General features: G+C 56.4%; 1 protein-coding gene across 1 annotated transcript in view; it reads left to right on the forward strand.

Annotated features, from left to right (window-relative positions):
• The window catches only part of ADAM8 (ADAM metallopeptidase domain 8), a 68316-nt gene that overhangs the window by 23527 nt on the left and 23168 nt on the right, over positions 1-21621 (forward strand). Inside the window, exons 7-15 of the mRNA XM_075610304.1 lie at positions 1028-1093; positions 1906-1974; positions 2455-2624; positions 3432-3513; positions 3836-3984; positions 5974-6151; positions 12046-12135; positions 12596-12791; positions 13195-13297. Of these exons, the coding sequence (XP_075466419.1) occupies positions 1028-1093; positions 1906-1974; positions 2455-2624; positions 3432-3513; positions 3836-3984; positions 5974-6151; positions 12046-12135; positions 12596-12791; positions 13195-13297 (1103 nt within the window). The remainder of the gene's footprint in view (positions 1-1027; positions 1094-1905; positions 1975-2454; positions 2625-3431; positions 3514-3835; positions 3985-5973; positions 6152-12045; positions 12136-12595; positions 12792-13194; positions 13298-21621) is intronic.

Here is a 21621-nt window from a genome sequence, read left to right on the forward strand (position 1 = left end):
AGAGGGTGCTGCCTGCACGCAGGGTGGAGGTGCAGTGACAGAGCTGTGTGTGAGGGGTCAGTACAGGAATAGCAGAGGAGGCTGCCTGCACGCAGGGTGGAGGTGCAGTGACAGAGCTGTGTGTGAGGGGTCATACAGGAATAGCAGAGGGTGCTGCCTGCACGCAGGGTGGAGGTGCAGTGTCAGAGCTGTGTGTGAGGGGTCAGTACAGGAATAGCAGAGGGTGCTGCCTGCACGCAGGGTGGAGGTGCAGTGACAGAGCTGTGTGTGTGAGGGGTCAGTACAGGAATAGCAGAGGAGGCTGCCTGCACGCAGGGTGGAGGTGCAGTGACAGCTGTGTGTGAGGGGTCAGTACAGGAATAGCAGAGGGTGCTGCCTGCACGCAGGGTGGAGGTGCAGTGACAGAGCTGTGTGTGTGAGGGGTCAGTACAGGAATAGCAGAGGGTGCTGCCTGCACGCAGGGTGGAGGTGCAGTGACAGAGCTGTGTGTGTGAGGGGTCAGTACAGGAATAGCAGAGGGTGCTGCCTGCACGCAGGGTGGAGGTGCAGTGACAGAGCTGTGTGTGTGAGGGGTCAGTACAGGAATAGCAGAGGGTGCTGCCTGCACGCAGGGTGGAGGTGCAGTGACAGAGCTGTGTGTGTGGGGTCATGCAGGAATAGCAGAGGGTGCTGCCTGCACGCAGGGTGGAGGTGCAGTGACAGAGCTGTGTGTGAGGGGTCAGTACAGGAATAGCAGAGGGTGCTGCCTGCACGCAGGGTGGAGGTGCAGTGACAGAGCTGTGTGTGAGGGGTCAGTACAGGAATAGCAGAGGGTGCTGCCTGCACGCAGGGTGGAGGTGCAGTGACAGAGCTGTGTGTGAGGGGTCAGTACAGGAATAGCAGAGGGTGCTGCCTGCACGCAGGGTGGAGGTGCAGTGACAGAGCTGTGTGTGAGGGGTCAGTACAGGAATAGCAGAGGATGCTGGGTGGAGGTGCAGTGACAGAGCTGTGTGTTCATCCTGTAATATAAGGATTCTGTGACCCCCAGAGATCGGCCCCCCAGCAGAAGGACACCAGATACGTGGAGCTGTTGCTGGTGGTGGATAAGGCAGAGGTGAGGAAACATCGTCACCCCCCCCCCCCCCCGGGAACATCTTCACCCCCCCCCCCGGGAACATCTTCACCTCCCCCCCCGGGAACATCTTCACCCCCTCCCCCCCCCGGGAACATCTTCACCTCCCCCCCCGGGAACATCTTCACCCCCCCCCCGGGAACATCTTCACCCCCCCCCCCCCCCGGGAACATCTTCACCTCCCCCCCCGGGAACATCTTCACCCCCCCGGGAACATCTTCACCCCCCCCCCCCGGAAACATCTTCACCCCCCCGGGAACATCTTCACCCCCCCCCCCCCCGGAAACATCTTTACCCCCCCGGGAACATCTTCACCCCCCCGGGAACATCTTCACCCCCCCCCCCCCGGAAACATCTTCACCCCCCCGGGAACATCTTCACCCCCCCCCCCGGAAACATCTTCACCCCCCCGGGAACATCTTCACCCCCCCCCCCCCGGAAACATCTTTACCCCCCCGGGAACATCTTCACCCCCCCCCCCCGGGAACATCTTCACCCCCCCCCCCCGGGAACATCTTCACTCCCCCCCCCGGGAACATCTTCACTCCCCCCCCCCCCCGGGAACATCTTCACTCCCCCCCCCCCGGGAACATCTTCACTCCCCCCCCCGGGAACATCTTCACTCCCCCCCCCCCCCCCCGGGAACATCTTCACTCCCCCCCCCCCCCGGGAACCTCTTCACCCCCCCCCCCCCGGGAACCTCTTCACCCCCCACCCCCCCGGGAACCTCTTCACCCCCCTTCCCCGTTCCACTGACCCCCGAGTCTCACATTCTCTGCATCCTATCCCGGCAGTACCTGAAATACAGAGACCTGGGGACCCTACAGCATCGAATGAAAGAGATCGTCAACCACGTGGACAAGGTGAGGACATTTCCCCGTCACCGTGTGTGCCGTGTGTGCCGTGTGTGCCGTGTGTGCCGTGTGTGCCGTGTGTGCCGTGTGTGCCGTGTGTGCCGTGTGTGCCGTGTGTGCCGTGTGCGCCGTGTGCGCCCCGTGTGCGCAGTTATTGTGTGAGTTTGTGATATATTTATTACCATTAAATTAGGCCAAGGGTGCTCAACTCCAGTCCTCAAGACCCCCCACAGTCGAAGACTGAGCCACCTGTGCTGAAGCAGGGAACCAATGACTGAGCCACCTGTGCTGAAGCTGGGATATCCTGAAAACCTGACCTGTTGGGGGGTCTTGAGAACCCCTGGATTAGTCTGATGTGTGATATTATGAGTAGGTATTGTGTTCCGTTATTGTTATGGGCGTGTGATATAGTCACCCCACGCTCTCTCACCCCACGCTCTCGCCCCACGCTCTCGCCCCACGCTCTCACCCCACGCTCTCGCACCCCAGCTGTACCGCTCCCTGAATATCCGCGTGGCTCTGATTGGCCTGGACGTCTGGACCAACCAGGACAAAATCACCGTCAGCCGCAACGCCGACGTCACCCTCAACAACTTCCTGACCTGGCGCAAAAGCAACCTGCTGCGACAGCGACGCCACGATAACGCCCAGCTCATCACGTAAGGACCAGGGGGAGGGGAGGGCAGAGATATAGATCAATGCTGAGTATAATCTGTCCTGCAACCGCCCCACGTTTCTTCTGCGTGGGGAAGGGGTTGGGGAACGCCAGCAGTTCCAGATGTTTAACATCCCTCTGCCTGCCCTAAATGTCTTATCATCCCATGACCATGTGGTCATATTAACCCCTCGCGTCCCTCCTGACCCTCTGCCTGCCCTAAATGTCTTATCAGCCCATGACCATGTGGTCATATTAACCCCTCGCGTCCCTCCTGACCCTCTGCCTGCCCTAAATGTCTTATCAGCCCATGACCATGTGGTCGTATTAACCCCTCGCGTCCCTCCTGACCCTCTGCCTGCCCTAAATGTCTTATCATCCCAAGACCATGTGGTCGTATTAACCCCTTGCGTCCCTCCTGACCCTCTGCCTGCCCTAAATGTCTTATCAGCCCATGACCATGTGGTCATATTAACCCCTCGCGTCCCTCCTGACCCTCTGCCTGCCCTAAATATCTTATCAGCCCATGACCATGTGGTCGTATTAACCCCTCGCGTCCCTCCTGACCCTCTGCCTGCCCTAAATGTCTTATCATCCCATGACCATGTGGTCATATTAACCCCTCGCGTCCCTCCTGCCCCTCTGCCTGCCCTAAATGTCTTATCATCCCATGACCATGTGGTCGTATTAACCCCTCGCGTCCCTCCTGACCCTCTGCCTGCCCTAAATGTCTTATCATCCCATGATCATGTGGTCATATTAACCCCTCGCGTCCCTCCTGACCCTCTGCGTCCTTGTCTTCTCTCTACAGAGGCGTGGATTTTGATGGTACCACGGTTGGACTGGCCACCAAGCTAGCCATGTGTACGGGTGACTCTGGGGCTGTGAACCAGGTGAGTGAGACGGCCACGTGGCTGCAACGGGACCCTCAGCGCAGTCCCAATCCACATCATGTCAGAGTAGCCATCTTTTAAGCAGTCCGGTGAGAGGTCTGAAATGCATTAGGGGCTCTGGTAGTGAAACAGTTAACTATGACCGCTGTCCCATCTTATTGTGACTGTCCCTTTCCCCCGTCACTGCCCCTGATTCTTCTGATCACGGCCACGGACGGGTCGGGTGCCACGGATGGGTCGGGTGCCACGGACGGGTCGGGTGCCACGCCGGGATGTGGGGTCCTTTTATCTCAGTTCTTTGTATCCCGTTCCTTCCCCCCAGGATCACAGCGCAAACCCCATAGGTGCGGCCTCCACCGTGGCACACGAGATGGGGCACAATCTGGGCATGTCTCACGATGAGAACGTGGCAGGGTGCAGCTGTGCGGAGACACAAGACCGGGGGGGCTGTGTCATGGCGGAGAGAGTGGGGTGAGGATTGGGGGGCTGTGTCATGGTGGGGGAGAGTGGGGTGAGGATTGGGGGGCTGTGTCATGGTGGGGGAGAGTGGGGTGAGGATTGGGGGGCTGTGTCATGGCGGAGGAGAGTGGGGTGAGGATTGGGGGGCTGTGTCATGGCGGAGAGAGTGGGGTGAGGATTGGGGGGCTGTGTCATAGTGGGGGAGAGTGGGGTGAGGATTGGGGGGCTGTGTCATGGTGGGGGAGAGTGGGGTGAGGATTGGGGGGCTGTGTCATGGCGGAGAGAGTGGGTGAGGATTGGGGGGCTGTGTCATGGCGGAGAGAGTGGGGTGAGGATTGGGGGGCTGTGTCATGGTGGGAGAGAGTGGGGTGAGTATTGGGGGGCTGTGTCATGTTGGAAGAGAGTGGGGTGAGGATTGGGGGGCTGTGTCATGGCGGAGGAGAGTGGGGTGAGGATTGGGGGGCTGTGTCATAGTGGGGGAGAGTGGGGTGAGGATTGGGGGGCTGTGTCATGGCGGGGGAGAGTGGGGTGAGGATTGGGGGGCTGTGTCATGGCGGAGAGAGTGGGGTGAGGATTGGGGGGCTGTGTCATGGCGGAGAGAGTGGGGTGAGGATTGGGGGGCTGTGTCATGTTGGAAGAGAGTGGGGTGAGGATTGGGGGGCTGTGTCATGGCGGAGGAGAGTGGGGTGAGGATTGGGGGGCTGTGTCATGTTGGAGAGAGTGGGGTGAGGATTGGGGGGCTGTGTCATGTGATAGAGAGTGGGGTGAGGATTGGGGGGCTGTGTCATGTTGGAGAGAGTGGGGTGAGGATTGGGGGGCTGTGTCATGTTGGAAGAGAGTGGGGTGAGGATTGGGGGGCTGTGTCATGGCGGAGGAGAGTGGGGTGAGGATTGGGGGTCTGTGTCATGGCGGAGAGAGTGGGGTGAGGATTGGGGGGCTGTGTCATAGTGGGGGAGAGTGGGGTGAGGATTGGGGGGCTGTGTCATGGCGGAGAGAGTGGGGTGAGGATTGGGGGGCTGTGTCATAGTGGGGGAGAGTGGGGTCAGGATTGGGGGGCTGTGTCATGGCGGAGAGAGTGGGGTGAGGATTGGGGGGCTGTGTCATGGTGGGAGAGAGTGGGGTGAGGATTGGGGGGCTGTGTCATGTTGGAAGAGAGTGGGGTGAGGATTGGGGGTCTGTGTCATGGCGGAGGAGAGTGGGGTGAGGATTGGGGGGCTGTGTCATGGCGGAGGAGAGTGGGGTGAGGATTGGGGGGCTGTGTCATGGCGGAGAGAGTGGGGTGAGGATTGGGGGGCTGTGTCATAGTGGGGGAGAGTGGGGTGAGGATTGGGGGGCTGTGTCATGGTGGGGGAGAGTGGGGTGAGGATTGGGGGGCTGTGTCATGGCGGAGAGAGTGGGTGAGGATTGGGGTGCTGTGTCATGGCGGAGAGAGTGGGTGAGGATTGGGGTGCTGTGTCATGGCGGAGAGAGTGGGGTGAGGATCAGGGGGCTGTGTCATGGCGGAGGAGAGTGGGTTGAGGTTTGGGGGGCTGTCATGGTGGAGAGACTGGGGTGAGGATTGGGGGGGCTGTGTCATGGCGGAGAGTGGGTTGAGGATTGGGGGGGCTGTGTCATGGCGGAGACTGGGGTGAGGTTTGGGGGGCTGTGTCATGGTGGGGGAGAGTGTGGGGCTGTGCCATGGTGGGGGAGAGAGGGGTGAGGATTGGGGGGCTGTTACATGGCGGAGAGAGTGGGGTAAGGATTGGGGGGGGATTGTGTCTTAGCGGAGAGAGTGTGGAATGTGTGTGTATTTGTGTGTGTATGTATATATGTACACATGTTTGTGTTCGTCTGTGTATGTAGGTGTGGGTGCATGGGTTTGGGTATGTATGCGTGTGTTCATGTGTATATATACATGTATCTGGATGTTTTGTGCGTGTCCCCATGAGTTCCCTTGCATGTCATGTGTTAGTGTATCAGTGGTACCTTATGTTAATGTGATTGCATGCCCCCCCTTTTCAGCATGGTGTACCCCAAAGTATTCAGCAGCTGCAGCCGGAGGGACCTGCAGACCTTCCTGAGAGACGCAAGTCCCAGCTGCCTGCTCAACACCCCCGACACGGACCAGCTCTTCGGGGGGCCCGTGTGCGGAAACCAGTTTGTGGAGAGTGGGGAGGAGTGTGACTGCGGGACCCTGGAGGTAACACATACCTGTATACATGTTACACACATACAAACATACACACGTCTGTACTCATTTACAAATATACACAATATACACACACACCTATGTACATATAGACAGACACTTATTTACATACTAGCTGAGAGCCCCGGCGTTGCCCGGGATGTTTGTGGTGTGGGTGTGGCATTTGGGTGGGGAGTGGTCCACGCGGCCCATGTGCGGTGGTAGTGCTGCTGTGGCTGTACTGATGGTGATTGTATTGGTGTGCTGATTTGGGAGGGTTTGGTGCTGATGTGGGGGTGCGGATGTGGGTGTGCCGATGGGGGAGGTGCAAAGGTGGCGATGTGTGGGTGCTGATGGTGTTGATGGGGGCTGGGAATGGTGGGGAGCCGAGAATGCCAGTGTGCTGGGGGGGCATGGGATACCGGTGTGCTGATGTGGTGGTGCTGGGGTGTGTGTGTGTATACATGTTTGTGTGTATACATTGTATGTGTGTGTGTGTATACATGTGTGTGTGTGTATGTGTACGTGTGTGTGTATGTGTATACACGTGTGTGTGTATACACGTATGTGTGTGTATACACGTGTGTGTATACACGTGTGTGTATACACGTGTGTGTGTATACACGTGTGTGTGTATACACGTGTGTGTGTATACACGTGTGTGTGTGTATACACGTGTGTGTGTATACACATTTGTGTATACACGTGTATACATGTTTGTGTGTGTGTATACATGTTTGTGTGTATACATTGTATGTGTGTGTGTGTGTACACATGTTTGTGTGTGTATACACATGTGTGTGTGTGTGTGTGTGTATACATGTGTATGTGTGTATACATGTGTGTGTGTATACATGTGTGTGTGTATACACATGTGTGTGTGTGTATACATGTGTGTGTGTGTACACATGTGTGTGTGTACACATGTGTGTGTGTGTACACATGTGTGTGTGTACACATGTGTGTGTGTGTGTATACACATGTGTGTGTATACACATGTGTGTGTGTGTATACACGTGTGTGTGTGTATACACATGTGTGTGTATACACATGTGTGTGTATACACGTGTGTGTGTGTGTATACATGTGTGTGTGTATACATGTGTGTGTGTGTGTGTATACATTATGTGTATGTATACCTGTGTGTATACGTGTGTGAGTGTATACGTGTGTGTGTATGTGTACATGTGTGTGTGTGTGTGTATGTCTCCATGTGTGTGTGTGTATGTCTCCATGTGTGTGTGTGTATGTCTCCATGTGTGTGTGTGTATGTCTCCATGTGTGTGTGTACGTGTACATGTGTGTGAGTATATGTGTACATGTGTGTGTGTGTGTACGTGTCTACGTGTACATGTGTGTGTGTGTGTGTGTATGTGTACATGTGTGTGTGTGTGTGTGTACGTGTCTACGTGTACATGTGTGTGTGTGTCTACGTGTACGTGTGTGTGTGTCTACGTGCGTGTGTGTACGTGTGTACGTGTGTACGTGTGTGTCTACGTGTGTGTCTATGTGTGTGTGTGTCTACGTGTGTGTGTTTGTGTATACGTGTGTGTGTTTGTGTCTACGTGTGTGTGTTTGTGTATACGTGTGTGTGTTTGTGTATACGTGTGTGTGTGTATACGTGTGTGTGTGTGTCTACGTCTGTGTGTGTGTGTGTGTGTCTACGTGTGTGTGTGTGTGTGTCCCTGTGTGTGTTTGTGTCCCTGTGTGTCCTTTGGCCCGTGACTCCGCCTCAGGGAAGGGGGGGGGTGGGGGGGAGGTGGTGGGAAGGAGGGGGGGGGAAGGGGAGGTGGTGGGAAGGGGGGGGTGGGGGGGAGGTGGGGGGGTGGGGGGGAGGTGGTGGGAAGGGGGGGGGGTGGGGGGGAGGTGGTGGGAAGGGGGGGGGTGGGGGGGAGGTGGGGGGAGGTGGGGGGAAGGGGGGGGGGGTGGGGGGGAGGTGGTGGGAAGGGGGGGGGGAGGTGGTGGGAAGGGGGGGGAGGTGGTGGGGAGTTGGGAAGGGGGGTGGGGTTGGCTTTGGGGGGTGGAGGTGGTGAGGAGGTGGTGGGAGGTTGTAAGGGGGGAGTGAAGGAAGGTGAAGGGGGGTGAAGGTGGGGGGGGGAGGTGAAGGTGGGGGTGGAGGGGAGGTGAAGGGGGGGTGGAGGGGAGGTGAAGGGGGGGGTGGAGGGGAGGTGAAGGGGGGGGGTGGAGGGGAGGTGAAGGGGGGGGGGGTGGAGGGGAGGTGAAGGGGGGGGTGGAGGGGAGGGGGTGGAGGGGAGGTGAAGGGGGGTGGAGGGGAGGTGAAGGGGGGGGTGGAGGGGAGGTGAAGGGGGGGGTGGAGGGAGGTGGAAGGGAAGGGAAGTGGAGTGAGGGGAGGTGAGGGGTGGGTGAGGGGAGGTGAAGGGGGGGTGAGGGGAGGTGAAGGGGGTGAGGGGAGGTGAAGGGGGGTGAGGAGAGGTGAAGGGGGGTGAGGGGAGGTGAAGGGCGCTCCCTCACCCGTCCGGCAGCTCCCTCACCCGTCCGGCCGCTCCCTCACCCGTCCGGCCGCTCCCTCACCCGTCCGGCCGCTCCCACGTGGTCTGAGGCGGGAGGCAGCTTGTTGTGGCCGCTCCCCCGCTGTGTCCCGGGCGCTCGCTCCCCCGCTGACTGTAGCGGCGCCAGGGGGTGGAGGGGAGGTGAAGGCCGCTCACTCACCCGTCCGGAAGGTCCCACGTGGTCTGAGGCGGGAGGCAGCTTGTTGTGGCCGCTCCCCCGCTGTGTCCCGGGCACTCGCTCGCTCCGCTGACTGTAGCGGCGCCGGGGGGGTGGGGGGGGTTGAAAGCGCGGGAGACACGGGGAGAGGAGGAGGCTGATTTCGGGGAGGAAGAGGCGGTGAAGAGGCTCCGGCGGGTATGTGAGGCCCCCCCCCCCCCGGGTTATACATGCTGCTAATGTACACACCCCCCTACTGTGTGTGTGTGTCCCTGTGTGTGTGTGTGTGTGTGTGTCCGTGTGTGTGTGTCCGTGTGTCCGTGTGTCCGTGTGTCCGTGTGTCCGTGTGTGTCCCTGTGTGTGTGTGTGTGTGTGTCCCTGTGTGTCCTTTGGGCCGTCACTCCGCCTCAGGCCAATGAGAGGTGTGCGGGGGCGGGCCAAGGGACCAATGAGATTTCCCCTAGGGACACCGGACATCCAGCAGGCAGGCAAACATACAGTGCTTTCACTAATATAGTATAAGATACAAATACATACAGGCAGACATACACATACATACAGAGAGATACCTAATTACATATACATGCAGACATCTATAAACACGTGTGTGGGGGATATATATATTTACATACAAAGATTCACAAAGATACACAAACACAAATTATATGTGCAGATATTCATGAACATAAACACATACAGTCAGGGCCGGTTTCACCATTAGGCAAACTAGGCGGCTACATAGGGGGGCAGAATTTGGGGGGCTGTAGCTGGCTAGGTTGCCTAATGCAGGAATCCCTTGAGCAGGGCAGTTGCTAGGGGGGCTGGCAGTTTCCGCCATCCTGATTGGCTGCTGCTGGGTAATGCTGCCATTCAGGATGAGGAGGCCGCAGCCTGGGCCGTAGTGAGGCGAGTTGAGTGCATGTATGGGTGTGTCCTGTGTGATTCTGGTGTGTGTCAGTGGGGGAAGGGAGAGTGTGTCAGTGGGGGTGGGGAGAGAGTGTGTCAGGGAAAGAGTTAGTAGGGGGAGAGAGAGTGTGAGGGAGAGTGGGGGAGCGAGAGTGTCGGGGAGAGTGGGAGGGAGAGAGTGTCTGGGAGAGTCGGGGGAGAGAGAGTGTCAGGGAGAATGGAAGAGAGAGTGTGGGAGAGTGTCAGGGAGAGTGGGGGAGGGAGGAGTGTGTATGAGGGAGAGCGCGGAGAGTATGTATGAGGGAGTGAGTGTGTCAGGGAAAGAGTTAGTAGGGGGAGAGAGAGTGTGAGGGAGAGTGGGGAAGCGAGAGTGTCGGGGAGAGTGGGAGGAGAGAGTGTCTGGGTGAGTGAAAGGAGAGAGTGTCCGGGAGAGTCGGGGGAGAGAGAGTGTGGGAGAGTGTCAGGGAGAATGGGGGAGAGAGTGGGCGGGAGAGTGCGTGGGGGAGGACTGTGTATGAGGGAGGGCACGGGGAGTATGTATGAGGGAGAGAGGGGAAAGTGTATATATCTGGGAGAGTGTGAGTGAGGGGGAGATGGGAGAGTGTGAGTGAGGGGAGATGGGAGAGTGAGGGGGGATGGGAGAGTGAGGGGGAGATGGGAGAGTGTGAGGGGGAGATGGGAGAGTGTGAGTGAGGGGGAGATGGGAGAGTGTGAGTGAGGGGGAGATGGAGAGTGTGAGTGAGGGGGAGATGGAGAGTGTGAGTGAGGGGGAGATGGGACAGTGTGAGTGAGGGGGAGATGGGAGAGTGTGAGTGAGGGGGAGATGGAGAGTGTGAGTGAGGGGGAGATGGGAGAGTGTGAGTGAGGGGGAGATGGGAGAGTGTGAGAGGGAGATGGAGAGTGTGAGGGGGAGATGGGAGAGTGTTTGTGAGGGGGAGATGGGAGAGTGTGAGGGGGAGATGGGAGAGTGTGAGTGAGGGGGAGATGGGAGAGTGTGAGGGAGAGATGGGAGAGTGTGAGGGGGAGATGGGAGAGTGTGAGGGGAGATGGGAGAGTGTGAGGGGGAGATGGGAGAGTGTGAGTGGGGGGGAGATGGGAGAGTGTGAGTGGGGGGGAGATGGGAGAGTGTGAGTGAGGGGAGATGGGAGAGTGTGAGGGGGAGATGGTAGAGTGTGAGGGGGAGATGGGAGAGTGTGAGGGGGAGATGGGAGAGTGTGAGGGGGAGATGGGAGAGTGTGAAGGGGAGATGGGAGAGTGTGAGGGGGAGATGGGAGAGTGTGAGTGAGGGGGAGATGGGAGAGTGTTTGCGAGGGGGAGATGGGAGAGTGTGAGGGGAGATGGGAGAGTGTGAGTGAGGGGGAGATGGGAGAGTGTGAGTGAGGGGGAGATGGGAGAGTGTGAGTGAGGGGGAGATGGGAGAGTGTGAGTGAGGGGGAGATGGGAGAGTGTGAGTGAGGGGGAGATGGGAGAGTGTGAAGGGGAGATGGGAGAGTGTGAGTGAGGGGGAGATGGGAGAGTGTGAGTGAGGGGGAGATGGGAGAGTGAGTGAGGGGAGATGGGAGAGTTTGAGTGAGGGGGAGATGGGAGAGTGTGAAGGGGAGATGGGAGAGTGTGAGTGAGGGGGAGATGGGAGTGTGTGAGTGAGGGGGAGATGGGAGAGTGAGTGAGGGGAGATGGGAGAGTGTGAGTGAGGGGGAGATGGGAGAGTGTGAGTGTGAGTGAGGGGAGATGGTGTGAGTGTGTGTGAGGGGGAGATGGGAGAGTGTGAGTGAGGGGGAGATGGGAGAGTGTGAGTGAGGGGGAGATGAGTGAGTGTGAGTGGGTGATGGTGAGGTGTGAGGGGGAGATGGGAGAGTGTGAGGGAGATGGGAGAGTGAGGGGGAGTTGGGAGAGTGTGAGTGAGGGGGAGATGGGAGAGTGTGAGGGGGAGATGGGAGAGTGAGGGGGAGATGGGAGAGTGTGAGGGGGAGAAGGGAGAGTTTGAGGGGGAGAAGGGAGAGTGTGTATAAATGTTATAAAAACCTCTATTTGGTGTAATATTTACATTTTTCAGTTAGAAAAAAAATGACGGAAGTGTATGGTTGATGGGGGGAAGGAGGGGCGCAAGGCTGGAGGTTCTCCTAGGGCGCGAATACTATTGCGCCGGCCCTGTATACAGTACATACATACACATTGATATATATACACATACATACACCTATACATACACACACCTATACATTCACACAAATATATACATATGTAAATATTGACATACACACTTATATGTGTATATGCAATATATATCTATATACGCATACGGTTGCTGTATAACGACTTCCTGTGCTTGGCAGGAGTGCGCTAACCAGTGCTGTAACGCTACAACCTGCCGGCTAAAGGAGGGCGCGGAGTGTGCGCAGGGAGACTGCTGCCAGCAGTGCAAGGTACCGCGGGACGTTACTCCGGGCCCCCAGCGCGCGCGGCGTTTATCCGCACTGTGCGCCTCGTAACTAGCAATGAACCCCGGGCGTGTAGCACCGTCCTGACCTAAAGACATCGAACATGGCAATGACGCGCCAAGATCTCACCGCGAGCGTATGAACCCGCAGCGATGCGGAGGGCACAGTAACCATGGCGTGCTACTCCGCGTGACATTGCACAGGCCGCGCAAGAGAACGGGCCATATCTACTAAGTCGTGTTACTTCCCGGAATAGCCGGCAATGGGCCATGTCTGCTAAGCAGTACTAGAACGTCTCTTATGAAGCAGCACTGCTACGTGGCCCGAAATCCCCTGGAAGCCGGCACTTAGTGCGCTGACGCACGGCGGTTCTCAGAGCCCGATGCAGGGATAGCGGGACAGGCAGGAGCCGGCGGGCAGACCCCGTAACGCCCCTTCTCCGCAGGTCCGCCCCGTCGGGGAGATGTGTCGCAGGCAGAAGGGTGACTGTGACCTCCCGGAATATTGCACTGGGAGCTCGGCGGCGTGCCCCGAAGACGCCTTCCAGGAGAATGGGGCTCCCTGCGGCTACGGCAGCGGCTACTGCTCCAACGGGGAGTGTCCATCCCTGAGCCAGCACTGCAAGACCCTATGGGGCTCAGGTACAATCTGTGCCCCGTCCGGGTGTATAACCCCAAATCCCATTAGTGCTGGGGCAATTAGCTGCAGGCTCCTCTAACACTAGAGGTGTAAAGCAGTCTGTCCTACAGAAGTATAGAGCAATGCAGAGTATAACTCCATGTCCTTTAAAACACATGTTTAATTGTGTGTATGCTCCATGCCATTATACGGTGCAGCACGCATGGCTGTGCTCTGTATCATTATACGGTGCAGCACGCATGGCTGTGCTCTGTATCATTATACGGCGCAGCACGCATGGCTGTGCTCGGTATCATTATACGGTGCAGCATGTATACTATCAGGGTTTCTCCTGCTGCTTTACAGGACCAGTCACGGGATTCTGGGATTAACATCCTGACCACAATGTCTTGTTTATTCTTTAAGATGCTCGGGTCGCCCCAGATAGCTGTTTCCAGAGCAACATGCAAGGCAGCAAGGATCTACACTGCCGGAGAACGGCATTCGGGTACCGAGGCTGCAGAGAGAGGTAAGTCCGGCCCACCACCCAGTGACACGGGCACACAGAACCTACCCCTCCCACCACCCGGTGACACGGGCACACAGAACCTACCCCTCCCACCACCCGGTGACACGGGCACACAGCATATCCTGCCCACCACCCGGTGACACGGGCACACAGAACCTAACCCTCCCACCACCCGGTGACACGGGCACACAGAACCTACCCCTCCCATCACCCGGTGACACGGGCACACAGAATATATCCCGCCCCCACCCGGTGACATGGGCACACAGAACCTACCCCTCCCATCACCCGGTGACACGGGCACACAACATATCCCGCCCACCACCCGGTGACACGGGCACACAACATATCCCGCCCACCACCCGGTGACACGGGCACACAACATATCCTGCCCACCACCCGGTGACACAGGCACACAGAACCTACCCCTCCCATCACCCGGTGACACGGGCACACAGAACCTACCCCTCCCATCACCTGGTGACACGGGCACACAGCATATCCTGCCCATCACCCGGTGACACGGGCACACAGAACCTACCCCTCCCATCACCCTGTGACACGGGCACACAGAATATATCCCTCCCACAACCCGGTGACACGGGCACACAAAATATATCCCTCCCACCACACGGGGACACGGGCACACAGAATATATCCCTCCCATCACCCAGTGACACGGGCACACAAAATATATCCCTCCCACCACACGAGGACACGGGCACACAGAACCTACCCCTTCCACCACCCGGTGACACAGGCACACACAACCTATCACTCCCACCACAGGCTGACACAGGTACACACACCCTATCCCCCCACCACAGGGTCACAGGCACACACAACCTATCCCACCCACCACAGTGTGACACGGGCACACACCCTATCCCGCCCACCACAGGGTCACACAGGCACACACAACCTATCCCACCACAGGGTGACACAGGTACACAGAACCTATCCCACCCATCACAGGGTGACACAGGTACACAGACCCTATCCCACCCACCACAGGGTGACACAGGCAAACACACCCTATCCCACCCACCACAGGGTGACACAGGCACACACACCATATCCCTCCCACCACAGGGTGACACAGGCACACACACCATATCCCACCCACCACAGGGTGACACAGGTACACAGAACCTATCCCACCCACCAGACGGTGACACAAGTACACAGAACCTGTCCCGCCCACCACAGGGTGACACAGGCACACACACCCTATCCCACCCACCACAGGGTGACACAGGCAAACACACCCTATCCCACCCACCACAGGGTGACACAGGCACACACACCATATCCCTCCCACCACAAGGTGACACAGGCACACACACCATATCCCTCCCACCACGGTGTGATATGGGCACACACACTCTATCCCACCCACCACAGGGTGACACAGGCACACACACCATATCCCTCCCACCACAGGGTGACACAGGCACACACACCATGTGTGTGTGTGTGTGTGTGTGTGTGTGTGTGTGTGTGTGTGTGTGTGTGTGTGTGTGTGTGTGTGTGTGTGTGTGTGTGTGTGTGTGTGTTTTACTGTCTGGGAGTAAGTATCTGCTTTTCTACCATATTTCTTATTTAAAGGTGAATTATTTTTATTAGTGTACATACATTATTTATTACTTGGGGTTTCAGCACCTTTCTTCCAAACAACAATTCTACTGTGCTATATATAATTATGCACTTACCTATGGTGCATATCTGAATTCTCATGTAGCCCATTCCCTCTGTGTCTCATGTAGCCCATTCCCTCTGTGTCTCATGTAGCCCATTCCCTCTGTGTCTCACGTAGCCCATTCCCTCTGTGTCTCATGTAGCCCATTCCCTCTGTGTCTCACGTAGCCCATTCCCTCTGTGTCTCATGTAGCCCATTCCCTCTGTGTCTCATGTAGCCCATTCCCTCTGTCTCAGGTAGCCCATTCCCTCTGTGTCTCATGTAGCCCATTCCGTCTGTGTCTCATGTAGCCCATTCCCTCTGTGTCTCACGTAGCCCATTCCCTCTGTGTCTCATGTAGCCCATTCCCTCTGTGTCTCATGTAGCCCATTCCCTCTGTGTCTCATGTAGCCCATTCCCTCTGTCTCACGTAGCCCATTCCCTCTGTGTCTCATGTAGCCCATTCCCTCTGTCTCATGTAGCCCATTCCCTCTGTGTCTCATGTAGCCCATTCCCTCTGTGTCTCACGTAGCCCATTCCCTCTGTCTCAGGTAGCCCATTCCCTCTGTGTCTCATGTAGCCCATTCCCTCTGTGTCTCATGTAGCCCATTCCGTCTGTGTCTCATGTAGCCCATTCCCTCTGTGTCTCACGTAGCCCATTCCCTCTGTGTCTCATGTAGCCCATTCCCTCTGTGTCTCACGTAGCCCATTCCCTCTGTGTCTCATGTAGCCCATTCCCTCTGTGTCTCATGTAGCCCATTCCCTCTGTCTCATGTAGCCCATTCCCTCTGTGTCTCATGTAGCCCATTCCCTCTGTGTCTCATGTAGCCCATTCCCTCTGTGTCTCATGTAGCCCATTCCCTCTGTGTCTCATGTAGCCCATTCCCTCTGTGTCTCACGTAGCCCATTCCCTCTGTGTCTCATGTAGCCCATTCCCTCTGTGTCTCAGGTAGCCCATTCCCTCTGTGTCTCAGGTAGCCCATTCCCTCTGTCTCATGTAGCCCATTCCCTCTGTGTCTCATGTAGCCCATTCCCTCTGTCTCACGTAGCCCATTCCCTCTGTGTCTCACGTAGCCCATTCCCTCTGTCTCATGTAGCCCATTCCCTCTGTGTCTCATGTAGCCCATTCCCTCTGTGTCTCATGTAGCCCATTCCCTCTGTGTCTCATGTAGCCCATTCCCTCTGTGTCTCATGTAGCCCATTCCCTCTGTGTCTCACGTAGCCCATTCCCTCTGTGTCTCATGTAGCCCATTCCCTCTGTGTCTCATGTAGCCCATTCCCTCTGTGTCTCATGTAGCCCATTCCCTCTGTGTCTCATGTAGCCCATTCCCTCTGTCTCATGTAGCCCATTCCCTCTGTGTCTCATGTAGCCCATTCCCTCTGTGTCTCATGTAGCCCATTCCCTCTGTGTCTCATGTAGCCCATTCCCTCTGTGTCTCACGTAGCCCATTCCCTCTGTGTCTCATGTAGCCCATTCCCTCTGTGTCTCATGTAGCCCATTCCCTCTGTCTCATGTAGCCCATTCCCTCTGTGTCTCATGTAGCCCATTCCCTCTGTCTCATGTAGCCCATTCCCTCTGTGTCTCATGTAGCCCATTCCCTCTGTGTCTCACGTAGCCCATTCCCTCTGTCTCATGTAGCCCATTCCCTCTGTGTCTCATGTAGCCCATTCCCTCTGTGTCTCATGTAGCCCATTCCCTCTGTGTCTCATGTAGCCCATTCCCTCTGTGTCTCACGTAGCCCATTCCCTCTGTGTCTCATGTAGCCCATTCCCTCTGTGTCTCATGTAGCCCATTCCCTCTGTGTCTCACGTAGCCCATTCCCTCTGTGTCTCACGTAGCCCATTCCCTCTGTGTCTCATGTAGCCCATTCCCTCTGTGTCTCATGTAGCCCATTCCCTCTGTCTCATGTAGCCCATTCCCTCTGTGTCTCAGGTAGCCCATTCCCTCTGTGTCTCATGTAGCCCATTCCCTCTGTCTCATGTAGCCCATTCCCTCTGTGTCTCATGTAGCCCATTCCCTCTGTCTCATGTAGCCCATTCCCTCTGTCTCATGTAGCCCATTCCCTCTGTGTCTCATGTAGCCCATTCCCTCTGTGTCTCATGTAGCCCATTCCCTCTGTCTCATGTAGCCCATTCCCTCTGTGTCTCATGTAGCCCATTCCCTCTGTGTCTCACGTAGCCCATTCCCTCTGTGTCTCATGTAGCCCATTCCCTCTGTCTCATGTAGCCCATTCCCTCTGTCTCATGTAGCCCATTCCCTCTGTGTCTCATGTAGCCCATTCCCTCTGTGTCTCAGGTAGCCCATTCCCTCTGTGTCTCACGTAGCCCATTCCCTCTGTGTCTCACGTAGCCCATTCCCTCTGTGTCTCATGTAGCCCATTCCCTCTGTGTCTCATGTAGCCCATTCCCTCTGTGTCTCAGGTAGCCCATTCCCTCTGTGTCTCAGGTAGCCCATTCCCTCTGTGTCTCATGTAGCCCATTCCCTCTGTGTCTCACGTAGCCCATTCCCTCTGTGTCTCATGTAGCCCATTCCCTCTGTGTCTCATGTAGCCCATTCCCTCTGTCTCATGTAGCCCATTCCCTCTGTGTCTCACGTAGCCCATTCCCTCTGTGTCTCATGTAGCCCATTCCCTCTGTGTCTCATGTAGCCCATTCCCTGTGTGTCTCAGGTAGCCCATTCCCTCTGTGTCTCATGTAGCCCATTCCCTCTGTCTCATGTAGCCCATTCCCTCTGTCTCATGTAGCCCATTCCCTCTGTGTCTCATGTAGCCCATTCCCTCTGTGTCTCAGGTAGCCCATTCCCTCTGTGTCTCACGTAGCCCATTCCCTCTGTGTCTCATGTAGCCCATTCCCTCTGTGTCTCATGTAGCCCATTCCCTCTGTGTCTCATGTAGCCCATTCCCTCTGTGTCTCATGTAGCCCATTCCCTCTGTGTCTCATGTAGCCCATTCCCTCTGTGTCTCATGTAGCCCATTCCCTCTGTCTCATGTAGCCCATTCCCTCTGTGTCTCACGTAGCCCATTCCCTCTGTGTCTCATGTAGCCCATTCCCTCTGTGTCTCATGTAGCCCATTCCCTGTGTGTCTCAGGTAGCCCATTCCCTCTGTGTCTCATGTAGCCCATTCCCTCTGTCTCATGTAGCCCATTCCCTCTGTGTCTCATGTAGCCCATTCCCTCTGTGTCTCATGTAGCCCATTCCCTCTGTGTCTCATGTAGCCCATTCCCTCGGTGTCTCATGTAGCCCATTCCCTCGGTGTCTCATGTAGCCCATTCCCTGTGTGTCTCATGTAGCCCATTCCCTCTGTGTCTCATGTAGCCCATTCCCTCTGTGTCTCATGTAGCCCATTCCCTCTGTGTCTCACGTAGCCCATTCCCTCTGTGTCTCACGTAGCCCATTCCCTCTGTGTCTCACGTAGCCCATTCCCTCTGTGTCTCACGTAGCCCATTCCCTCTGTCTCATGTAGCCCATTCCCTCTGTGTCTCACGTAGCCCATTCCCTCTGTGTCTCACGTAGCCCATTCCCTCTGTGTCTCATGTAGCCCATTCCCTCTGTGTCTCACGTAGCCCATTCCCTCTGTGTCTCACGTAGCCCATTCCCTCTGTGTCTCACGTAGCCCATTCCCTCTGTGTCTCACGTAGCCCATTCCCTCTGTGTCTCATGTAGCCCATTCCCTCGGTGTCTCATGTAGCCCATTCCCTCTGTCTCATGTAGCCCATTCCCTCTGTGTCTCATGTAGCCCATTCCCTCTGTGTCTCATGTAGCCCATTCCCTCTGTGTCTCACGTAGCCCATTCCCTCTGTGTCTCACGTAGCCCATTCCCTCTGTGTCTCACGTAGCCCATTCCCTCTGTGTCTCACGTAGCCCATTCCCTCTGTGTCTCATGTAGCCCATTCCCTCTGTCTCATGTAGCCCATTCCCTCTGTGTCTCATGTAGCCCATTCCCTCTGTCTCATGTAGCCCATTCCCTCTGTCTCACGTAGCCCATTCCCTCTGTGTCTCACGTAGCCCATTCCCTCTGTGTCTCATGTAGCCCATTCCCTCTGTCTCATGTAGCCCATTCCCTCTGTGTCTCACGTAGCCCATTCCCTCTGTCTCATGTAGCCCATTCCCTCTGTGTCTCACGTAGCCCATTCCCTCTGTGTCTCATGTAGCCCATTCCCTCTGTGTCTCATGTAGCCCATTCCCTCTGTGTCTCATGTAGCCCATTCCCTCTGTCTCACGTAGCCCATTCCCTCTGTGTCTCATGTAGCCCATTCCCTCGGTGTCTCATGTAGCCCATTCCCTCTGTCTCATGTAGCCCATTCCCTCTGTGTCTCATGTAGCCCATTCCCTCTGTCTCATGTAGCCCATTCCCTCTGTGTCTCATGTAGCCCATTCCCTCTGTGTCTCACGTAGCCCATTCCCTCTGTGTCTCATGTAGCCCATTCCCTCTGTCTCACGTAGCCCATTCCCTCTGTGTCTCATGTAGCCCATTCCCTCTGTGTCTCACGTAGCCCATTCCCTCTGTGTCTCATGTAGCCCATTCCCTCTGTGTCTCATGTAGCCCATTCCCTCTGTGTCTCATGTAGCCCATTCCCTCGGTGTCTCACGTAGCCCATTCCCTCTGTGTCTCATGTAGCCCATTCCCTCTGTCTCACGTAGCCCATTCCCTCGGTGTCTCATGTAGCCCATTCCCTCTGTGTCTCATGTAGCCCATTCCCTCTGTGTCTCATGTAGCCCATTCCCTCTGTGTCTCACGTAGCCCATTCCCTCTGTGTCTCACGTAGCCCATTCCCTCTGTGTCTCATGTAGCCCATTCCCTCTGTCTCATGTAGCCCATTCCCTCTGTGTCTCACGTAGCCCATTCCCTCTGTGTCTCACGTAGCCCATTCCCTCTGTGTCTCATGTAGCCCATTCCCTCTGTCTCATGTAGCCCATTCCCTCTGTGTCTCATGTAGCCCATTCCCTCTGTCTCATGTAGCCCATTCCCTCTGTCTCATGTAGCCCATTCCCTCTGTGTCTCATGTAGCCCATTCCCTCTGTCTCACGTAGCCCATTCCCTCTGTGTCTCACGTAGCCCATTCCCTCTGTGTCTCACGTAGCCCATTCCCTCTGTGTCTCATGTAGCCCATTCCCTCTGTGTCTCATGTAGCCCATTCCCTCTGTCTCACGTAGCCCATTCCCTCGGTGTCTCATGTAGCCCATTCCCTCTGTGTCTCATGTAGCCCATTCCCTCTGTCTCACGTAGCCCATTCCCTCGGTGTCTCATGTAGCCCATTCCCTCTGTGTCTCATGTAGCCCATTCCCTCTGTGTCTCATGTAGCCCATTCCCTCTGTCTCACGTAGCCCATTCCCTCTGTGTCTCACGTAGCCCATTCCCTCGGTGTCTCATGTAGCCCATTCCCTCTGTGTCTCATGTAGCCCATTCCCTCTGTCTCACGTAGCCCATTCCCTCTGTGTCTCATGTAGCCCATTCCCTCTGTCTCATGTAGCCCATTCCCTCTGTGTCTCATGTAGCCCATTCCCTCTGTGTCTCATGTAGCCCATTCCCTCTGTGTCTCATGTAGCCCATTCCCTCTGTGTCTCACGTAGCCCATTCCCTCTGTGTCTCAGGTAGCCCATTCCCTCTGTGTCTCACGTAGCCCATTCCCTCTGTCTCAGGTAGCCCATTCCCTCTGTCTCAGGTAGCCCATTCCCTCTGTGTCTCATGTAGCCCATTCCCTCTGTGTCTCATGTAGCCCATTCCCTCTGTGTCTCAGGTAGCCCATTCCCTCTGTGTCTCATGTAGCCCATTCCCTCTGTCTCAGGTAGCCCATTCCCTCTGTGTCTCACGTAGCCCATTCCCTCTGTGTCTCATGTAGCCCATTCCCTCTGTGTCTCACGTAGCCCATTCCCTCTGTGTCTCACGTAGCCCATTCCCTCTGTCTCACGTAGCCCATTCCCTCTGTCTCACGTAGCCCATTCCCTCTGTCTCAGGTAGCCCATTCCCTCTGTCTCAGGTAGCCCATTCCCTCTGTGTCTCATGTAGCCCATTCCCTCTGTGTCTCATGTAGCCCATTCCCTCTGTGTCTCAGGTAGCCCATTCCCTCTGTGTCTCATGTAGCCCATTCCCTCTGTCTCATGTAGCCCATTCCCTCTGTGTCTCATGTAGCCCATTCCCTCTGTCTCACGTAGCCCATTCCCTCTGTGTCTCATGTAGCCCATTCCCTCTGTGTCTCATGTAGCCCATTCCCTCTGTGCCTCATGTAGCCCATTCCCTCGGTGTCTCACGTAGCCCATTCCCTCTGTGTCTCAGGTAGCCCATTCCCTCTGTGTCTCACGTAGCCCATTCCCTCTGTGTCTCAGGTAGCCCATTCCCTCTGTGTCTCATGTAGCCCATTCCCTCTGTGTCTCATGTAGCCCATTCCCTCTGTGTCTCATGTAGCCCATTCCCTCTGTGTCTCATGTAGCCCATTCCCTCTGTGTCTCAGGTAGCCCATTCCCTCTGTGTCTCATGTAGCCCATTCCCTCTGTGTCTCATGTAGCCCATTCCCTCTGTGTCTCATGTAGCCCATTCCCTCTGTGTCTCATGTAGCCCATTCCCTCTGTGTCTCATGTAGCCCATTCCCTCTGTGTCTCATGTAGCCCATTCCCTCTGTGTCTCATGTAGCCCATTCCCTCTGTCTCA

This window comes from Ascaphus truei, chromosome 8 (assembly GCF_040206685.1).
Source record: "Ascaphus truei isolate aAscTru1 chromosome 8, aAscTru1.hap1, whole genome shotgun sequence".
NCBI lineage: Eukaryota > Metazoa > Chordata > Amphibia > Anura > Ascaphidae > Ascaphus > Ascaphus truei.